Source organism: Macrobrachium rosenbergii, chromosome 1 (assembly GCF_040412425.1).
Source record: "Macrobrachium rosenbergii isolate ZJJX-2024 chromosome 1, ASM4041242v1, whole genome shotgun sequence".
Lineage (NCBI taxonomy): Eukaryota > Metazoa > Arthropoda > Malacostraca > Decapoda > Palaemonidae > Macrobrachium > Macrobrachium rosenbergii.
The window spans coordinates 6,586,791-6,607,125 of NC_089741.1; the positions used below are offsets into that span (position 1 = coordinate 6,586,791).

At 38.3% G+C, this 20,335-nt stretch overlaps 1 protein-coding gene across 1 annotated transcript in view; it reads right to left on the bottom strand.

The window, feature by feature from the left end:
- LOC136851922 (uncharacterized) overlaps nt 1-20,335 on the bottom strand; it is a 489,330-nt gene that overhangs the window by 31,528 nt on the left and 437,467 nt on the right. The window contains exons 15-16 of the mRNA XM_067126612.1: nt 18,672-18,805; nt 7,534-7,632 (exon numbers count right to left, since the gene is read on the bottom strand). Coding sequence (XP_066982713.1) covers nt 7,534-7,632; nt 18,672-18,805 — 233 coding nt within the window. The remainder of the gene's footprint in view (nt 1-7,533; nt 7,633-18,671; nt 18,806-20,335) is intronic.

Here is a 20,335-nt window from a genome sequence, read left to right on the forward strand (position 1 = left end):
AGCTAGCCTTTTTTCATATTGTTGCTACAATCAGAATAATTAAAAATCGAAGGATAAGTGGGTGTAATCCTTCTTTACGTTAAAGTGAAAATATACCTAAAGCGAGTCAGATTCCAGCAAATTGTAGCCAGTTAGAAGGTTTATGATATGTGATGAATGTTTTTCTATATAACTTTTCTTTTTTGAAGGGAAATTTCACAGCAATTTGAGTCCACATGGAGTTCGTTGTGTGTGCATTAGAGCATAGTCCACTCAGCCCCGTCCTTGGAGCAGAGAGCAAACCTACGTCTGCCATGTTAACCCCAACTGTGCTCATTTAGAATTCTGTCTCTCCTCGAGAAACTGGCTTTAGCCTCATATATTTTCATTAGTTTTCCAAATTGCTGTGCTGAAAGTGTATTTTTGTAAAGAAACATAACCACGTGGAACCCCTTCTTGTTTCCTTTTAATTCCTACCTGGGCATCTCGGGCTGAATTTCCCAAGAGAAAGTGAGAGGGAGTTTGTTCGTATATGCGACCATCTCCCAACCACGCTGCCTCATCACCCGCCTACCATGTCTGTTAGTTCATGCATGCATCTCAATTTATTCTAGGACAACTTAATTTAGGGTTTTCTAGCATTTCTTAGAGTTGTTGTTTGTTGTGATGACGTGTATTTAGTCTATAAATCTGTGCATGCATCATTTCACCCAGAAGAAGAGTTCCGGTATTCATTTTAGTCTCTGTACGACAGTGGAAAATAGTTTCATTACCGCAGATGTGTAGTGCTTGTGCGTTTGTACATTCTTTTGTTGTGATAGTAGGCTCTTGTCTCACCAGACAAACCTGTTTCCTATTTCTTAGATAAAAGGGCAATCTAAGGTAGTGTTCGCACGCCCATCCCGTGGTTTCTTGTGTTGTCCTTTTAGTTCCATCTTTGAACGTGTATGAACTTGGTAGGGGTTAGGAATCCTTTTCTTTTGCTTCATATTATTTCACAAACTTTTGGGGGGAACCTTTCATAAAAGCCTATTTAATGAAGTCTTCTCCATAGTCACTGGGCTAACCTTCCTTGCAACAAAATACTTGGGATGACTAATTGTCCCTTGATCTAATTCTGCGCCATGAGTAAGTCATTTCACTGTTCGAGAGAAAATTTTCAATTTTTACTTAACTTCACCTTTAACATAAGACAACATGGCTTCCTAAACCATTTTCAGTGAGAAGCATTTTTCCATTACCTTATCAATTGCAGCACTGCAAATCTGCTGTTCCTGCCAGCGATGTTCATGCCATTGACCTATTGGGTGAAGTAACCTTATCATTTTATCACTTGCATGCTTTATTTAAGCAATCCTATACTGCAAATTGTTCATTTTAACCCTGGGTGCTACAAGCTCCTGAAATATTAACCTTTCCCCACAATAGACAGGCCCACAGAGCCATCTTACGTGATTAACCTTTTGCATTTTGGCAAACTTACTGTTCTTTGGAACAAACCTACTGTTCTTTTGAATAAGCCACACACCATGTGCAAATTTATGGAATCAGCAACAGTGTAGCCCACGCAGGTTGCACCCCACAACAGTGTAACCTCTCTGCCACCCTCTCCAAAGGGGCACTCTCTTACAGTGGATCCTTCTCAGGAACACTCCAGTGATGTGTAGCTCACCACAGCTGCACCCCACCACAGTGTAGCCACTACCAGGTACACTCATTTATTGGGTAGCCTTCCAACAGGTACCCTTTAGAACAGTGCCTGCCTACCACAGGGGCACCCTTTAACTGTGTCGCCTTCCCCTTGGGACACTCACAGTGTTCGCAGGCTCATGCTGTTAGTAGTGTAACTTATATGTAGGTGCACTTCCTTAACATTCTACTTTTACTTTTGTGCATATTCTGCACTGGTCAGAGTACCATTTCCTTTCCGTGCAATTGCTTGTATGGCCAACATCCTCCTATGAGTTTTCTGAGTGAGGTTTAACCTCTACTTGCTAGAGACCAGCAAAATGGCTGACAACCACCGTATGTTCCTAGAAGTGGGGAAAGAAATGGGGCTGTAGGGGAGCAGTTGACAAAATTTATCACAAAGGAAGTAGTAGCTGCTAAGAAGGAGCGAAAGGAGAAAGAAAAAACAGAGCAAGAAAGGGAAGAAAAAAGAAAGAGAGCATCCTTACTGATAGAAAAAGTGAAACAACAGAAGGAAAAGGAAGAACGAGAACATCAGCTCGCACTGGAAAAGCTGAAACATGACCATGCAGTGGCACTGGCTCAGCAATGAGCCAACGCTCCATCCTTGTCAGCCCATTCTACCATGTCCACCATCACCACACTCATCCCAAAATGGGACAACTCAGACCCTACATGATGGGTGGATGAAGTGGAGGCCCTCTTCAACCAACACAACCCACTGCCCCAAGAGAAAGCCCTGATCCTAGCCAAGAACATGCTGGGAAAAGGAAAAAGATGCCTTCCATGCTCTGGAGAATGGTAAAAGAGGAGATGTCACTGAAGCCAGGAGAGCTGTAGCTGTAGCTGTAGCTTACAAGCTCAGCCCAGGAAATTGGTGTTAGCATTGGCGTGGAATTCCCAAAGCCATTGGTCAAACCTGGTCCGACTGGTCCCTCAAGAAGGACTGAGCCTGCACCGACTGTCTAGAATCTATGGGATGTAAGGAGTTTGAAGATCTAAGAAACCAAATCATGATCGAGGACTTCCAAAATTACGCTCATGACCCACAAGCCCTTTACATTAGTGAGAAGCCTACCACTTTCCAGGAGTGCTGTAAGCTAGTGATGTTTATGAGCTCCAGCATCCTTATTCCATCTCCAGGCAAATAAATCCCTCAAGACCTTTCTCTGCATCGGTCAGGCCCATGCACAATTCTTCTCCACAACTATATGCCAGCACTGCAGGAAACCCGGACATTCCGAGAAAGTGCCATTTGGAGAGGACAGCCATGCCTGCTGGTTCCTCCAAACCAAGCCCTCTGCCTAACCCTATGGTTACGGTGCCTCAAAGGAACTGGAGCTGGGTATTCTGCCAGGCGTGCCAATCATATGGGCACATCCAGAATTATAAGAATTGCCCCAAACAGTCCTCTCCAGCTATTGTTGCTCTAGCATCAACCCCAAAGTTTGCCTTAGGACCCCCACCTGTGGGTCATATCACTGTTGTGCCTCCCAAAGGTCACTCTCGACCCCAAAGAGTCATTGCTTTAGAAGACACTGGTCCCCAAGTCTCCCTCATCTGGCGAGATAAAGTGCATGCCTGTGCCAGAATTGAAGAGAACAAACCCTTGACCATTCAGGGTATCAATGACTGTTGACTAACTCTCCCAACTGTCTGATTGAGGGTAACAGTGCCCCACAAAAGTGGGATCCTTATGCTGGGAGTAGCTGAAGTTCTTTCCGGAGGCTATGACCTCCTCCCAGGTCAGGACCCTAAACAGAGGCCCCTACTTGTGCCTTACCAGAGTCCTCCAACTTCTCATTCTCCATCAGGCACTGTTTGGCAGTAAAGCCCTGATGTCGAGCTACAACCAGAGCCTGCACATGGCACTCCTCAAAGTCCTGAACCTTCTGAGTGGACATCAGGTTACCTTGCTGACTAAGACATTTACATAAAGCCAGTGCTAGAGCCAGAGCCTGCATCAGTCAGAGCGCGAGCAGGAGCACTTAGTAGATCTCTCAGGTCTTCCTTTCAGTCACTGGTATGGCCTCGCAACCTGTGTCTGAGCTAGTAATAGTAACCCTGTCGGATCCCAAATCCACTGCAGTATCCCCTTTCCCTCCTACGGAGGGAGAACCTTCTAAACAAGGAGTGAGTACTCCCTCATCCTCCTCACTAGCCCAGTCCTCAGAAGACAAGCCTCTGACAGACAAAGCTCTACATGAGGTTATTTTCTGGCTTGTCACCCAAGTTGAGCAAATGCCGAAGAGCCTGGCAGAAGATCAAGAGAGAAACAGGGTAGTGTCAGAGGGTGGCAGTGCCACAGTCACTGCCTTACCAGATGCCATTGTAACAGGCACTGCCCCTGCCCCAGTTGTCACAGCAGCTAAGGCAGTAGCTAGCCTAGATTCTCCAGTGCCAGCCTCAGCAACATCACATGCCTCAATTCAGTGTCCAAAGGACCAGGGTCGTGCTCGACCCAAGGCGCCTCACAGCCTCCTTCAGAGGCCCCATCCCAGGTTCCAACAAGGAAACCCCAGCACAAGGATCGGGAAAAGACAGGTGTTTAAAGAGCAAATGAGATCCTCCAGCACTGGGCCATAGCACACAATGCCATGTACAATACCTACTTCCCTGGAGCCTTCTCCAGAGGAGTGCCTAGGGTTGTATGGAAAATTTTTTGTAATGAACTACGAATGATCTCCAGCACACAACTGAAGACATGTCCCAGCTCCTCTGAACCGTTTTTCTTTTGTGATATTTTTCTGTGTTTATTTTATGTGTTATGTCATTTGTATAATTTTCTCTATCTCACATGATGCTTTCAGAGTTGCATATCCTTTAATTTGCTCATTCAGTTTTTGTGTTTGTGCTTGCATCTAAGTGACGTCATTTAATTTCTTTACATTTAAAAAATTTCTGTTGCTAAGTGAAGTTATTGTATTTTATTTGTGCCCCAGTAAGGTTAATTGCATGCCCTTCCAAATTAACCTCTCTTATTTCCTAAATAGAACAAAGTTAATGTAATCCCTGTCTAGAAATGAACCGAGGATCATCAGTGACACTGTAATTATCTAATTATAAGATTATTATGTTTAAAGGGTCAAAGATGGAAATTCAAGTTACTGTAGCATCAGCCCTTGCCCGCTGATTTTCCATCCCAAAAGGGACGGAATCTCTGCTAAAACAGGGAGCTGTTATGATAGGCCTTCTGCCTACCTCAATATAAAATAGTCAACTATGAGAAGAAGAACCATCTCTCCTCCATCATCACAGCATTTTTTTCTGGCATAAATCTTAACATTTGATGGTTGCTAACTAGCCATCTTTGACTCAAACATGTACCCTGTCTTTTCCTTTATACTTTCTGAGGCTTGTAATTCTGACAGGGACTACCTGGCAACTCAAATATGGGCACAGCTCCACACCAGAGGCGTCCTGGCCAGGTGAAAGCAGTTCTTGGCCTGCCTCCTTCTTCCCATTCAAACTGCTGCTGAGAAGAGTCGTTTTGACAAGAGCTCCTCCCAACCCCCAGCATCCAAGGAGGATTACATGGTGGAGCATGTAATTAGCTCACTGCTGAAAGGAGGACTGAGAAGCCACCAGAGCAAGGCACGCCTGCCCAAACCTTCAAACACTTTTGCTCAGATCTACATGGGATAGCATGAAAGCACTACATTCATTGAATCAGGCAGGTATCTGCCTGAATCATCGGCCTCATGTTCCTCCTCCCTTTGCATCTTTCTCTTGAACACCATTCTTTTTCAATACTGCCATTCAAGTCTCCCCACTCAAACATTCCTTGATATAGTAACCTCATTTCATTCTCCCTTCTTAACATTGGCTAACCTCTAGAATAAGGTCAAAAATTCTTTGAGATATAAAGCTGTGTGTCCTTATTTTTGCTAAAACCCAGGCAGCCATTTTGAGAGCCCAGGCCCTACTTAACTTGATCAAGGGATATCCATCCCATCCCCGGGCCATTAACCACTTAAGGCCATCTAACCATTTATTCATCTGTGCATGCTACTGTCGTAATTAATTCCGGCATATCTCCTTCCAGCGAGTTGCGTTTTGGGAGCTCTTTCGTCATGCTGGTTCCAGGCTGATTAAGCATTCATCTAGCCCCCCGAATTTTTAATTTGAGTTGTTATTTTAATGTAAATAAATTCTGTTAGTTGTTCCTCATGTCTGCTTGACGACCCTGTAAAGTAGTATGAATGTAACTTTCTTCACACATTTGTGAACAGGGGTCATTGTATCACAAGGCTTATAAATTTAATCCCTTATATGTTAAATTTTGCCTCCTCCTGTGACCTCCATTCATAACTATATATATATATATATATATATATATATATATATATATATATATATATATATATATATATATATATATATATATATATATATATATATATATATATATATATATATATAGAAATAATCAACACACAATCACGTGTGGAACAGAAATAAATTTCTTACTCACGTCAGGATCGAACCCAGGTCTTTCAGTTGAAAGGCAAGGGCGCTGCCCACTAGGCCATACAAGTCTAAAAGAAGATGGAACCTGAGAGCAACCGCACCCAAGGAATTACCTGGGCAAGCTAACTGCTTGCATACCAGCGAGTTTTCTCCAACATCCCGACTCAGCAATGACCCAAGTGACAGGATTTCATTCGAATTATCCCTTCTGAGTGAATATTTTACGGTGTCCTTACGGGTCTTTAATTCATAAATCTCTCAGTTTACAGAGGCATCCTCGCGGAATTCTTCCTTGATTGTGCCTTGCCCCTTTGTGAATCAGCACCGTCACATCAACAGATCTACCGTCAAGTGTTCATAGTTATAATTAATCTCTCAGGCCTTGCCTGCCTGCATAATTCATTTCATTTTCTGATTGGTCATTTAATGTAAATATACGTAATCTTAACCTTATCCTACAGTGTTTGCTTACTATTGCAGTGAGTAGAGCCATTAGCTCAGTTATATTCCCCCTTTTCTTTGTTTTTTACGATTTTCTGAAACAACGGCAGTCAGATCTTATACAAATATTGAGGTAAGTAAAGAAGTCGTTCATTTAGAGTCTGTAACTGCATCATGATAAGCATTTCCCCAAGTTAAATCATTGCATATATATATATATATATATATATATATATATATATATATATATATATATATATATATATATATATATATATATATATATATATATATATATATATATATATATATATATATATATATATATATATATATATATATATATAATATATAAGCATTAAGCTACAAACGTCCTTTAATATCCAATTCGCTCTAGCTCGGAAATAATATATTTTCATATATGTTACCGAAGGGAATTTTTAGTTGATAATAAGTTCGTCGTCCCGTGGGCTCGAACCAGCGAAGGACAAGAACTCAGGACTACAGTGACGCCTTAGCCCACAAAGCCAACAACGGTGATGTGATAAAATTTCATTCATATATATATATATATATATATATATATATATATATATATATATATATATACACACACATATATATATATATATATATATATATATATATATATATATATATATATATATATATATATATATATATATATATATTGTATATTTATACCAATATTTGGCAGTCCACTTGAAGATGTCTTCGACAAATGCAAAACTGGTTAGTATTCATACCAAGGTGTTTCATTTTTCCTGTGGTAATTCTGTATATATAAACATATGCATATATAAATATACGTATAGTTTTATGTATAAGTGAAAAAAGCTTCTTGTTAAAAGCATGTAACATTTGTCTCCATGAAGTATGAGTCCGAAACATTAGAACTCTTGCAATGGATATTGATTCACTTGAAAATATTACCTGAGGATGATGAGTTTTCATGCAGTAAAGTTTTTCTGGTTCAGAGATGACTTCAGAGTGCAGTAGTGTAAGTCCAGGAGTACGACCACGGGGAAGACCCTGGAAAAGAAAAAAATTACTCATGAATACGACGTCGTAACATCCCTTTTAGTTTGGCATTGGAAACTGAATTATCATTATTCATGTAATTATGCAATCGTGATCTCTTTTGGTTAGGTTCATGGGGAAAATAAAATAACACGTAATCATTAATAATAACAGAAGATGAACATGGAGCTGCATTTAGGCAACGATAATATAATATAATAAAGTCAAACTCAATAATTCTTGAGGCCAAGCAGAAAATGATCAACTCTTCCTCATTCTTCATTGATCAAGTTTTTCCGAATATGAACAAAGGGGTCTCCGCAAGTTGTTATGGTACCTTTCCTTTGAAAAAAGGTGAACTTTGTATTGCGTAACTGTATTAAGTTATCCAGCAAGTTTTCTCAACATAAGATGTATTTATTATGATTAGATTAACAAAAATCATTTGAAACAAAAATGAAAAGCTTCCATGGAGTAAAACGGCTACATTCGTGTGATGATCAAGCAATATGAGGGAGCATCACAGCCTTTCTGAGGACTGCAAAGTGTCCATTAGACTGCCGGGAAATCTGAGCAACAACCAGCGGTAATGGCAATGGTGACTCTAGTAGCGACTAGGAAGCGGGATGTTCATAAGCAACAACTTTAGCATGCTTTTAAACCGAGAGCAGATGCGCCTGAACCTTAATGACTTGTCAATATTAAATGATTAGTGGTTAGCTTGCCTGAACGTCGAAAGCATGAACATCAATTGCTGAAGTAAAGGTGAGAAACTCAAAAATTTAAAATCCTGAATCATTTCATCTGAGAAGCCGGCAGCTTCCATAATAATCGGTTTATATGCGGGTCCACCTGTCCAGGATGGATGCCACTTCTTTTTGCATCCTATTATGCCGCGAATAAGATATTCATCAGGAAAAATAAGTTCAAAGTCATTAATCGTTTGGGTAAAATGTCCATTTAATTTCTTATATTGGACCCTAAGTGATCTCAGAGCAGCAAATGGCTCCCCTTTTAATGCTTGGTGTATCATTGATTACACAAACATCTAATTTTTATTCATAACTATTCTCTAGATGAAATCTTACATAAACCCATAAATTTGAATCTAAAGTTCAATGTTTTCAATGTAGGAGGGATCAGGATTAATTGAGTAAAACAAATTGTAATGTACATAAGACACTTGAAGTGTAAAAAGTGTCAGTGTTTTATTTCTGAGACAGTATAATCAATAGAAGATCAAGTCATTGTATATATGTACTGCCATACAGAATATGTTACACTTTAACATTTAATTACAAAGAAAGGATAAAAATTTCATTGATGTTTGAACTTCTGTTCACTCCCCTAACCAACTTGTATTTCCACCCATTAAGATGATTGATTTGGGTGTGGCACACCGTTTTGTAACGACAACTGGGCAAACGATCAGCCGCATATTACATTTTCTGTCGCCTCGAGCACCAAACCTCAGTCAGTAGCGACAAAAATCGTAACGCAAAAGTATTTTTCAAATAGGTCTAGAGCCTCGAGTCATTAATTTTTATCCTAGAGAGATAATTTTTGCCTCTTTTTTTCTGCAAATGATTGAATTTTATCCTTATGTCATCCAAATCCTCCTGAAGTATAAAAAAGTAAGAAAAAATTAACCTGAAAATGAAAATTTGTACAACAAATCTTACTTTACTTGTCTTAGCACAAAACTATAGGTGACAGGAATCTGAATTATTGTTATCGTATAGCTGATAATATTTCATATTCATTTATATATATAGTTTATATATATTGAATGAAAAATATAAGAGAAAATATTGATAGAAAATGAACGAAAATTTCTCACGTTGCCGGTTGAGTTATGCAAGACTACGCGAGAAAAAGTGTCATTAAATTTTATGCAAGAGAGCCATTTTGGTCTCGTTTTTTTCTACAAATGATTAAACTTCATCCTTAAGCTAAGTGCAGCTAAAAAAGAAAATTTGTGTGCAGTGTCTTACTTTACTTGTCTTAGCAAAAAAATTTTTATTGTATAGTTGATCAAATTTTCTTTTCATTTATATAGAGTTTTATATGTTGTGGACAAAAAATATGAGGGAAAATATTTTATAGAATTCTGTTTGTGACAGATGGGTCTTGGTGACAAGTAATGCCGCGTCACACATTGGCGATTCAAGACCGCGACCGTCGTAATTTGCTCATTACGACGCGATAATGCTCTAGGTACGACCAAATTGGCATGATTCGTAACCGCTTCGCCGAGTTTGATGACGTCCGCCAAGTGAAGGCGGATGTGCAAGGCTGCACAGCACCTATGTGATCGAGTCACGACGACTCTCAAAAGTCGCCATGTAATGCCTCATGACGCAACTGTGTCATAATGTCATCATGACTGACTAGATGGCGTTGACATTTGATTACGTCAGATGTAACATGCGCCATCCAGTACGACGGACGCCATGTACTTGGCAACCCCACAGCATGTGCAGTGGGGATGCGCAGTAGTCCCAGGATCTCCATTTTCACTGTCTTTCATCACCTCTGACCTCTGCGTGATCTACGCTGCTGTCTTCGTTTTTAGCATTCACCATACCCCAGAATGTTGTCCGGGTCAAGAAGATTGTACTGTATAAGGACACCTCACAGGTCGTCTCTCCAAGCACCTCTTCTGCATCATGTACTTCTGTAAGAGCCTGACGCCGTCTCTTCCAAACACGTGTGTGTTCGTGCGTTCGTCAATCGTCATCCATCGGAGTGGAAAAGATTTTCCCCAAGTGCAAATCTTCAAGGAGGGGCACCTGTCCACGGAAGTCAGTGATTCGGAAGTCCTTGACAATGATGAGGAGTCGACGACAGATGTGGAGAGCAGCAGGCAGCGTTGTCGCAAGAAAACGCCATGCGTTTGCTTATCCGATGACACTGCCCAATATCAGCCAAGGCCCCAGTGACAGTTTCTTGGAGAACATATTTCCCTCTAGTGCAAGTCTCGCAAAAAGCATTCCTATGATGCCGGCTCATTCTAGTACTCCTCAACCTAGTGTATTTTGGTGACCTTTTTGTTCAATTCTTGTTGTGCCTTTTGTCTGTGATACTGTAAATTTCTACTAAAGTGTATTTTGGTTCCATTTTTTGTTCTTTTTATTATTGTTTTAACACAATAATAAATTGTATACTGTATACAGTAAACCCCCCGTATTCGCGGGAGATGCGTACCACACCACCCCACGAATAGCTAAAACCAGCGAATACTTAGAACCCTTGTAAAAACACTTAGAACTGCCTATTTTGATAGTTCAAACACTCACAAAACAAACTAAAAATGCTTATACAGGTATTATCCTACTTACAATGGGGTTAGGTCCCAAAAAAACCATCGTTTGTTGGAAAAAAGATAAGAAATACCAAAACATATCTCGAACATAGCCTAGCGTACACTAGGGTATTCAGTACCATGTACTGTATACATATATGGTTGCCTAGCCTACACTATAAGATATACCCTTTACATACACGGTATAGTAATTATTAATATCGGCTAATTCTGGAGGTTCATGCAAAGTGACTTATGATAATTCAATACAAAGAGAAATTGAATAACAAACAAGAATTAGCTTAGCCTGCACTATGGTATATTGTATGCATACACGGTAGCTAGCTTACATTATACTGTACTCTATATTCGCATATCGTATTATACTAAAGTCAACATAACGAATATGCATCTTTTCCATGGGTCTTTTAAGATGTTATGCCTTAATTCACTGTATCCAATAATGTATATATTCTTATATTGCCTATGTATTATAAATTGCGATCAATGTTTTGGTTTGGAAATGTTTATGTGGTGTTTATTTCGCTGCATTTACTCAGTTCAGAGCGCTTAACTTAATTGCTTCTAGTTAGCGTAAATGAATCTCTAGAGTCTAGATACTTTATTTATAAGGGGCAAGGTTATTTATCGTTATACGAAGTGTTTTTATGTCGAAATATAACTAAAATACGTCTCGTTGTGAAATTAATTTATCTATTGCTTTCGTTAATAGATGACGATTGACGATGGTTTGGGTGAGTTTGTTTTGTGTAAAAAAATCCAAGATTCCGTTCGCTATTTTCACTTGATTTCATCATAATACGAGCTTTACGTATTTATCGTTTATTGGCATAAAAATAACAGTAATGTGTTCTTTCATGCCCAGTAGTTTTGATTAAAATACTTTCTCTCCCATTTTAATTACGATCGAATTTCATCCATGTTGCTGATGCACAATAATTTACAGTATAGTCATTGTTTAGTCAGCTTCAGCTACAACTTGCAGCTTAAATTTAGGAGTATATTTCCTTGACGATCTTTTATCCACAGCGAATAAGGGTATAATGTAAAAATATATCAGTCCTATTCAACTTAACGTCATTTGTGCCATAACCAATGGTAATTGTTTATTACCGTACGATGGTTGAAATACAGGTAAACGGCTGTTGTCATCCGATTCGGTTATAAGCAAAACAACAGTTTCTTGGTCGGTTGTTTATGGCTGTATGCATTTACGCAAGAGTGTAACGTTACTAACAATACTTTTATCATTCTCTTTTACTTTTTTAACTAGAAGATGGGATAAAGAGATGGATGAAAAGTTGTCTATTGTAATTTGGTCTCTCTCACTGCCTGATTATTTATAAAAATATTTTATAAATAATATTGTCATATTGGTATTAATTGCTTACCCATTGCAAAATTGAATTATCGCAAGGTGAATTATCGTAACTCGAGCATTACCTGCGTATTTTAATAGTTTTATCACAAAAAGTGCATTTAGTCATGAAAATACAGTATTTAGTGAATATTTCTCAGTGAAAAATACCGCGAATGGGCAAATTTTCCGCCAATAATTGATAGATACATTCCAAAGAGAAATCCGTGAATACGTGAGTCCGCGAATCATGAGGATGCGAATATGGGGGCGTTTACTGTATGTATATTTTTATATAATACATTGTGTCAAATGTTTATATTGTGTATGTACTAAACTTTCCTAAAAGCAATAAGTTATTTCTATAACAATATTTTATCTTCAAATGTTGAACAGTAATTTTAGGGTAACAACTTCCTTAACTATAAACCATTCTCCAATATTTACAAAGTTATTGAACTGGAGATGAATGAAGGCTGATATTTTCATAAGTTCAGATAAAGAAAAAATGAAACTTAAAACTAGTAAAAAATAGTGCATATCAATAATATCAAAGTGGATTTGAATGAGGGCATGATATATTTTCATTAGTTCAGATAAAGAGAAAATGAAACTTTTAAAAAATGTGCAAATCAAAATTATCAGTACTTTTGAAATATTTTCAGAATATCAGCTGGCAAGATTATAGACCTCGTTTCAAGGGCGAGCTACTCAGTCAAAAGATTTTAGCTGCAAGACTTAATGGCCATAATTTGTTAATTCCAAATGACTTTATATAAGGCTCAGATTTTTGCATTTTTAAGGTTACTAGGATAGATTATGCCAGGCCTAGTCGATGTTGACTAGGCTTTTTAAGCCTAGGGTAACCTATCTCAACAGTGATTTGACAGTTCTCATTTGTGTGTGTGCCTTACCTAAAGTAGAATGTAACCATGTCTACCGAAGGGATTACAACTTCCCCCACTAACGCTACTGTGTATGCCATAGAGTTAAAATATGACACAGAGTACAACATAAAATAAAATATATTTTCTAATAATATAAATATTTCTGAATTTTAACTATTACATAATTTTTAAACATGATTTCCTTTTATACAAATAAGTCAGTGAGTTGATTGCAATCAAATACATTTTATTAGAATGTTCTAAGTATATAAGTGAAAAGGCATTTTCTATTTTGAGTAAAATATATATTGCATTCAAGACTTTCAGTATTCTTGATATACTTTGAGAATTTCACATATAGATAAATATGACACTGATTACAACTTAAAAGACACTTAAAAAATATTGATATTATTTGGTAATAATATAAATATTTTTTTTTATTTTAACTTTTATTTATGAAAGTTACAAATATTTTCAACGTAACTTTCTTAACCGTGAAAAGGCATTTTATACTGTCTTCTGAAATCACTGATTCCTGCCAATGAACGGAGCCTGCAAGGAGTTTTCATAATCACGAAGGGGGTCACGTTGAGCCTTGCCAGTCACGGTTGCTGTCTGCCGGTTTGGGAGAGTCACGCTTGGTCAAGTTTCTTCAGACCTCCAGCTGCCAGGTAGGACCTCACGTGTCACAGAGTCCTCTTGATCTCCTTCACTCCTGGCATGAGGATATCTTGTCATGATTAAATTGTGCAACACACAAGCGGCCAACATCACGGACTCGACACGATCATGACGACGTTTTATGGGGGTGTGAAACACTCTGAATCTGTGGGAGACAAATGGAAAACATTAATAGATGGTATACAAAAGGTACAGTATTTCATATTAAGTACGTATTATTTCTTAATGAAAGAACGATAAGTGTAGATGCGTTCAGGTATTGTCAGACTTCGTGCAGGGTATGGCTTCATCATATACTTCTTAAGAGCGAAGGCGTCATCTCCAATAAAGAATTAATCGACTGGGGGTTTATCTTCAGTTTCGTTTGGCAATCTTTGAGGGGCAGGCAGGTTGGATTCATGTCAATCAAGTATTTTGCAAAGCTGTGTCTTGGCAAAGACACCATCATCAGACTAGGACCCTATGGCACCCACATCCACGTACAGGAACTTGTAGTCAGCGTCAACAACTCCCAGTAGAATTATAGAGCAGAACTTCTTATAATTAGAATAATGAGTTCCTCCGAAGGCTGGGTTCTGGATGCCGATGTGTTTCCCGTCTATTGCTCCAAGGGTGTGTGGGAAATTCCAACGTTGTGCAAACCCACGGGCTACCTCCTTCCGCTGCTCTGGGGTGCTGGGGTCCTGCATGACCTCATCTCCGTAGGCAGCCACAATGGCCCTACAAGTCTTGGGCACAATACCGCTTATCGTGTTGGGAGCTACTCAGAATTGGTAGGACAGGCTCTTGTAGGATTCCCCAGTTGCAAGGAAACATAAGGTAATTGCAACACACAGGCCTGGCTCAGTGGGACTTCTCCAGAATGTGAGGGTCTTCTTTATTTACGGCGTGACCCGTTTCTCAATTTCATTGAAAAGCTACTCTGTAATCCTGGTAAAATTCTGGTACAGTTCTGGAGTTTCAGTTGCCAATTCTCTCATCAAGTTCTCATAATAACCTTTCTTCTCTCTTCTTTGTAAGTAAGGCCAGATCCAGCACCTTCTTGGTTTTCTTTTCTTCTTGTGTTTTCGTTACTCCAGGCACTTAACAGTTCTTAACTGGAACAAGGCATCGTGGTAATCCAAAATACATTCTATTAATTCCAGATCATGTAGGTTCTCGGGTATGAAGCTCAACAAATCCGTGTCTCCATCTTCTTGCTCTGTCTGCAGCTGCAACAAGAATGGTGAGTGGCGACTTCACCTGGCATTTATATATGGTGGCATCCATGTGTACAACACATGACGCTGCCGTTGCGTCTGCCGGCACAGGATGTAACTAAGTCGGGCATAAATCTTCAAGAATCGTCATGCATTCATGGACGTGGCCGTCCTGTCAAAAATTAAATGTGGGCGTGGCCTGAATCATAGGCGATTGCCGCGTACGACTACGCACGTTCGTAATCTCATCTGAACGTGCGTATGACGTCGTGGTGTCGTAATCAGCTGATTTGTCTTTTTTTTTTTTGAGGCCCAAGGCCCGCGACTGATGCCGATCGGTCGCCAAACCCAGCCATTACGACATTCGTGGTCTTGAATCGCCAGTGTGTTACGTGGGCGTAGGGAAAATGTGTGCGTGTGTGTATATACCTGTTTGTGTATGTGTAACATCCTTCTATTCTATAATATTTATATATACATGCACATAAATTGTTCATGGCAAAAATCAGAGATGCAATGTGAATAAAAGAAACAACATCAAGACGACTGCCAACTTTGCCGTTAGGCATGGCCCCAATAACACCTTTGGCATCTTGAATAAATTGAAACCAGAGCAGATGCTTCACAAATCTACGTTAAATATTTCAGCGAAAACACCTTCGGACAACAGAGCTATGACGAAAGAAATGTAACGATGTGCAAGGGCAATCTTTATATCACACCAACTGAGCGATGAATTTCCCGTTGTGTCGTGAGGCCCTGAAGTACGCCAACTCTATGCTATGCTTGGGCCACTCAGCAAGCATTCTTCATCTCTTCAACATGCTTGTTAGTATGTCAGGAACTATTTTTCGATTTTTTCTTTTTTAAATGTTTCCCGCAAACGTATTAAACAACGGTAGTGAAAGGAGTAAAATGCCCAGACGTAGAATACGTCCTGTGACACTCAAAGTTAAATATCTATCCATGCTGACACTGACATGTTAGCTGTTGACTTTTTTCTGGAATAGAGTTCAGTATCATGAGTACAGATTTTTATAATGCCAGTTCTGTCCAGCCTCTTGTTGTCAGGTCAGGATGATCTTGTCATACATGTTGCTCTACTCCACATATCTCTGGTAGTTTTCTCTTATTATGATGGTTTAGTGAATCACTTGTTAGAGGCAGAGATATCAGTGTAAAGAATACTTACAAATCTTTCAACATTTTTGAATGTGTATAATATAAGTTAACTATGATCAAGTCCAGCAAATGAATACGGATGTCTGAGAAAGCTCTTCCAGGTTGTTTTTCCCCTTTCCAGAATCAATGAGTTATGTATTTATATAAATGGTTTTCATTGGACAGATAGCAACATATGATCTTGAATGATAAAGTTATTAATATTGCATTATTCAATGTGATTTGTGCTAGCGTGGAATGATTAAATTGAAACAGATATGTCTCTGTGTATGATGTCACTGTACCCACCAATGATTGAGCTGGAATGTGAATTACATTATACTGGGGCATAGGTTCCAATGGGAATAATCTGAAATGAGTTAACAGAAGTGAACAAGCTGTTATCAACAGTTAATAACCTCTTAAGTGTCAATATTTTGTTTCACTATTGTATTTCTGAGACACTATAATAATGACTTTTGAAGGCATATCCCAGCCTAACAGCCACGGATGGGGTGTGAACATTTTCCAATACTATGGAAATGCTCAAGTGTTTGATCACAAGGACCGTGGGAGCTTTCTTACAAGACACTGACAGTGGAAAAGTAGCTCGGAAGTGAACAAAGGAAGAAATCCTGTGAAATTCAGATAATTTTCCATACAAACGATGTTCCAGTCCTTTCCTTTGTAATTTTGGGGATTGGTGTAAATACTTCTTAATATTAATAAAGTACAAATATGAAATATTTTAAAAATCAGATATTTCAGTTGCATGTAAGATTCAATATATGTCACTGATCGATAGTATGATAATATCTGCAACGTCTTTGGTCCTGATATAACAAGGATTTTAAATCTTCAGCGAAAATTTTGACAGAAAATAAATCTCAGTTCTCTAAACGAATTTTACTTTTACGCTCGACTTTCTTAATCCATTTCAGATATAATGATCAGTTAAACGCACCGGGGGACGTATGGCATCAACAGCAATACTCCCGTTTTTAGCATTTTTCCGTAAATGTGGGAAACTGGAACTTGTTTATATTATGTTGTCTGCAACTTGGAGATGTCCCAGGGTAGGTGACATATGATATGGGAAGTAAAAAATATGAAAAATTTATTTGAAATTATGTTATTTAGAGGGAAAAACATATAACATTTTGTAAGATTTTCCAAATTTTTGGCTTAGAAAGTAGGCCATTGTCATTATCTTTTAGGTTAAATAATTACTAATGGAATTATTGGTAAGTTTAGAGGTAATATAATGCAATGTGCAGGTGATGAAATACTTCCTGACGTCCAATGAAGTGGCAGAACTTCTCATCAGACATCTGGCGCAGTCTAAGGCGCACGAAGCTGAATCCTAACAAGACTAAAATTCTTGTTTGACCAGGCTGAAAAGTATTTGTTTAATCAATGCTGGGTTATTTTTCTTCTATTCAGATGAGAGCAACATCCAATAACTTGTATCTTCTGGAAACCGTAGCTGAAAGTCTGTCATTTTCTTTTCATGAAAAGGGCATTAAGACATTTATGATTCATTTCATAGTTTGGAGAATGGGAGATATTGTTTTGGAGGAAGGAGAGGCGGGTGGGGGGATGGTGGGGGAACACGCGAGTCATTTCGTAGTGCTGGTGACAGTCTTTGCTTTGCTCAACAGCACCAGCCTATTGAGTATTCTTTTTCGCAATGGCATGATTGTTCACATTCACAAGACTCGAGGAGGCTGCGAAACTAGGTCATGCTCCCACGCTGCAATGCATTAGTTTATGAATATTACAGTTTTGTTATTGATATATTTGTTCTTAATTCTGTCTCTAACCTTACCAAACATTCTCTTTCGCTTGCTTTGGTACTCCATTCTCTTTTGTCGAATCAGTTTTTTAATACTTTAGGTTCATTAAACACAGGAGGCGCCCTGACTTTAAGCTTCAGAAATATCATTCGCTTGATCCCTGCATGAGAGCCTATTTATGCTCCGTAGCTTGAAACTGAAGCTTGAAGTTCGTAACTCAGTGGTCCTAAATGGAAAAGTTAATTCTTAACATTAAGGAGATTATCTTCTCTATTCACACAATTATGGCTTGTAATAATGAAATGCCATTATTTGACAGAAATGCAATCCACAACGGGAACGGACAAACATTCATAAGTTTACGAATTTTTATTTTAAGAAGGACAAAGGAAAGTAATAAGAAATGAAAAGATCTTTTTATTTTTCAAATTACGTAGAACAGAGTGAAGTTATGTTTTTCCTTTGATAATTGATGTACGGGTGCGTAACGGGAAGTGGAAAAAAACGTGCTTTTCCAAAATTAACAAGAGAAAAGGAAAGCAACGATTTCTGCCAGATTTTAAAGTTTATTCTAAGAAATCCAGTTAAACCATGAAAGCCTAAAATGTACGACATAACCTCAAAATGAGTATTGGAACATACCATAATAGGAAGAGGGACTGGAGGTGCGATTGCAGTCGCGTGAAGGGAGCTTCCTTTTGGATGGTTAGTTGCGCTAGTCGACAACGCAGCAATATCTGTTCCAACATAGCTCCAGTGCAGTGGCCTGGTGACACCTGAGTAAGCGTGAGAGACGCAGCAAAGCTTAACAATGATATGATAACTGAAAGAAAATGTACATTCTAACAGAAGTCAGGTGAAGTTAATACACAAATCAAAAATGCTTCTGGGGAAAGATCGAGATCAATCGGCCTTCGTTATCATTACAGAATGTTTCAGCTTCCGATAACCAAAGAGGTTTCAAGAGAGCTTTGATCAGATCGATTCAGTCGTACAAGAAACTGTTTTAACGCCTATTCGATATAGGACATACTAAGATATTCTTATAGCTCAAAAATTACGGAAACAAGGAATAATTTTGGCCTAAAAACAAGAAATGACTACATAGAAGTTACTATTGTACTAAACCATGAACGTACTTTTTTATTTGTAAAAATATGACGGAGATAAAATTAAATAGTGGTATCTTACCTAATTCGCCTAAAATTACTTACAATATACTCTGTTCCTCTCCCTACATATTACTGATGACATGATTTCATATACATTGATTCAGAAAAATATGAAACAATCGCAAAATATACATATATATGTTAATAACGTCTAAAATTTTATTCAAGTATTTGTGAACATTGATATACGAAAAAGTTTAGAACTTCCTGATTCATTTTGGGAATGTGCTATTCACCTTCATCTTGAATGCATTAAAATTTCCTTTGCTATAAAAGGTATTCCAATAAATTTTTACCTCTCATATACTCTTCCATCACTATGAAGAACGCATCCTAAATATGATTAAGTATAAATGATTTGCAAATGGGTGAATTCTCTTTCCATTCTCCTTCTCTGTTAATAACATCTGTCGCGCATGCTGATTTCAGTGTTTTAACTCAATTCCTAAAAGTAATGCATTGAAACTTAATTTTCATCTTTTTTTCAGAACCGTGGAGAAGTTGATGTTAGCTAGATAAGTTTGACCTTGTAATAAAAAAAAAAAAACTGTTACATGGAGTTGCTCAACCCTTCAATTGAATATTGAAACTACAGTTGAAACAGTTATCCGGTACTGAAAAAAGAAATTCATGAGATAAAAGTACTACTTCCTGAGTTCTGGCGTTACACAATTAATCTGCAAAAGAAAAGTATCTTCCATAAAATGTAAAAAAATTATTGTCGTATTTAGGAGAAAAAATATGATATGAATAAATTTTACCAGTCTTGTGGCAATCAGTAGGTGCACTGCCATTATGATCTAACTAGTCACATCGCAGTGGGGCTGAACCTTCAGAACTGATGACTTCAGCAGACTCTTTCCAAGTGATTTAGTTGCAACCTTTGACTCAACTGACCATGCGACTCTTATCATGTAGAAATATCGTAAATTATGTGTTGGGGGCTAAGAGTGACAAAGGGCGATGTACAAGGCGTTTGAATGACCATACAGAAGATCCATCTTGTCCAGAGTTCTTCGGAAAAGTGTTTTGGAATCGCTGTTTTTTGTCGTATTGTCGTGTGATATGCTGCTTTTATTAAACTTATCTGCTCCCTAAAAATGTCAACTGAAATTTCTTTATCTTTGAAATGAG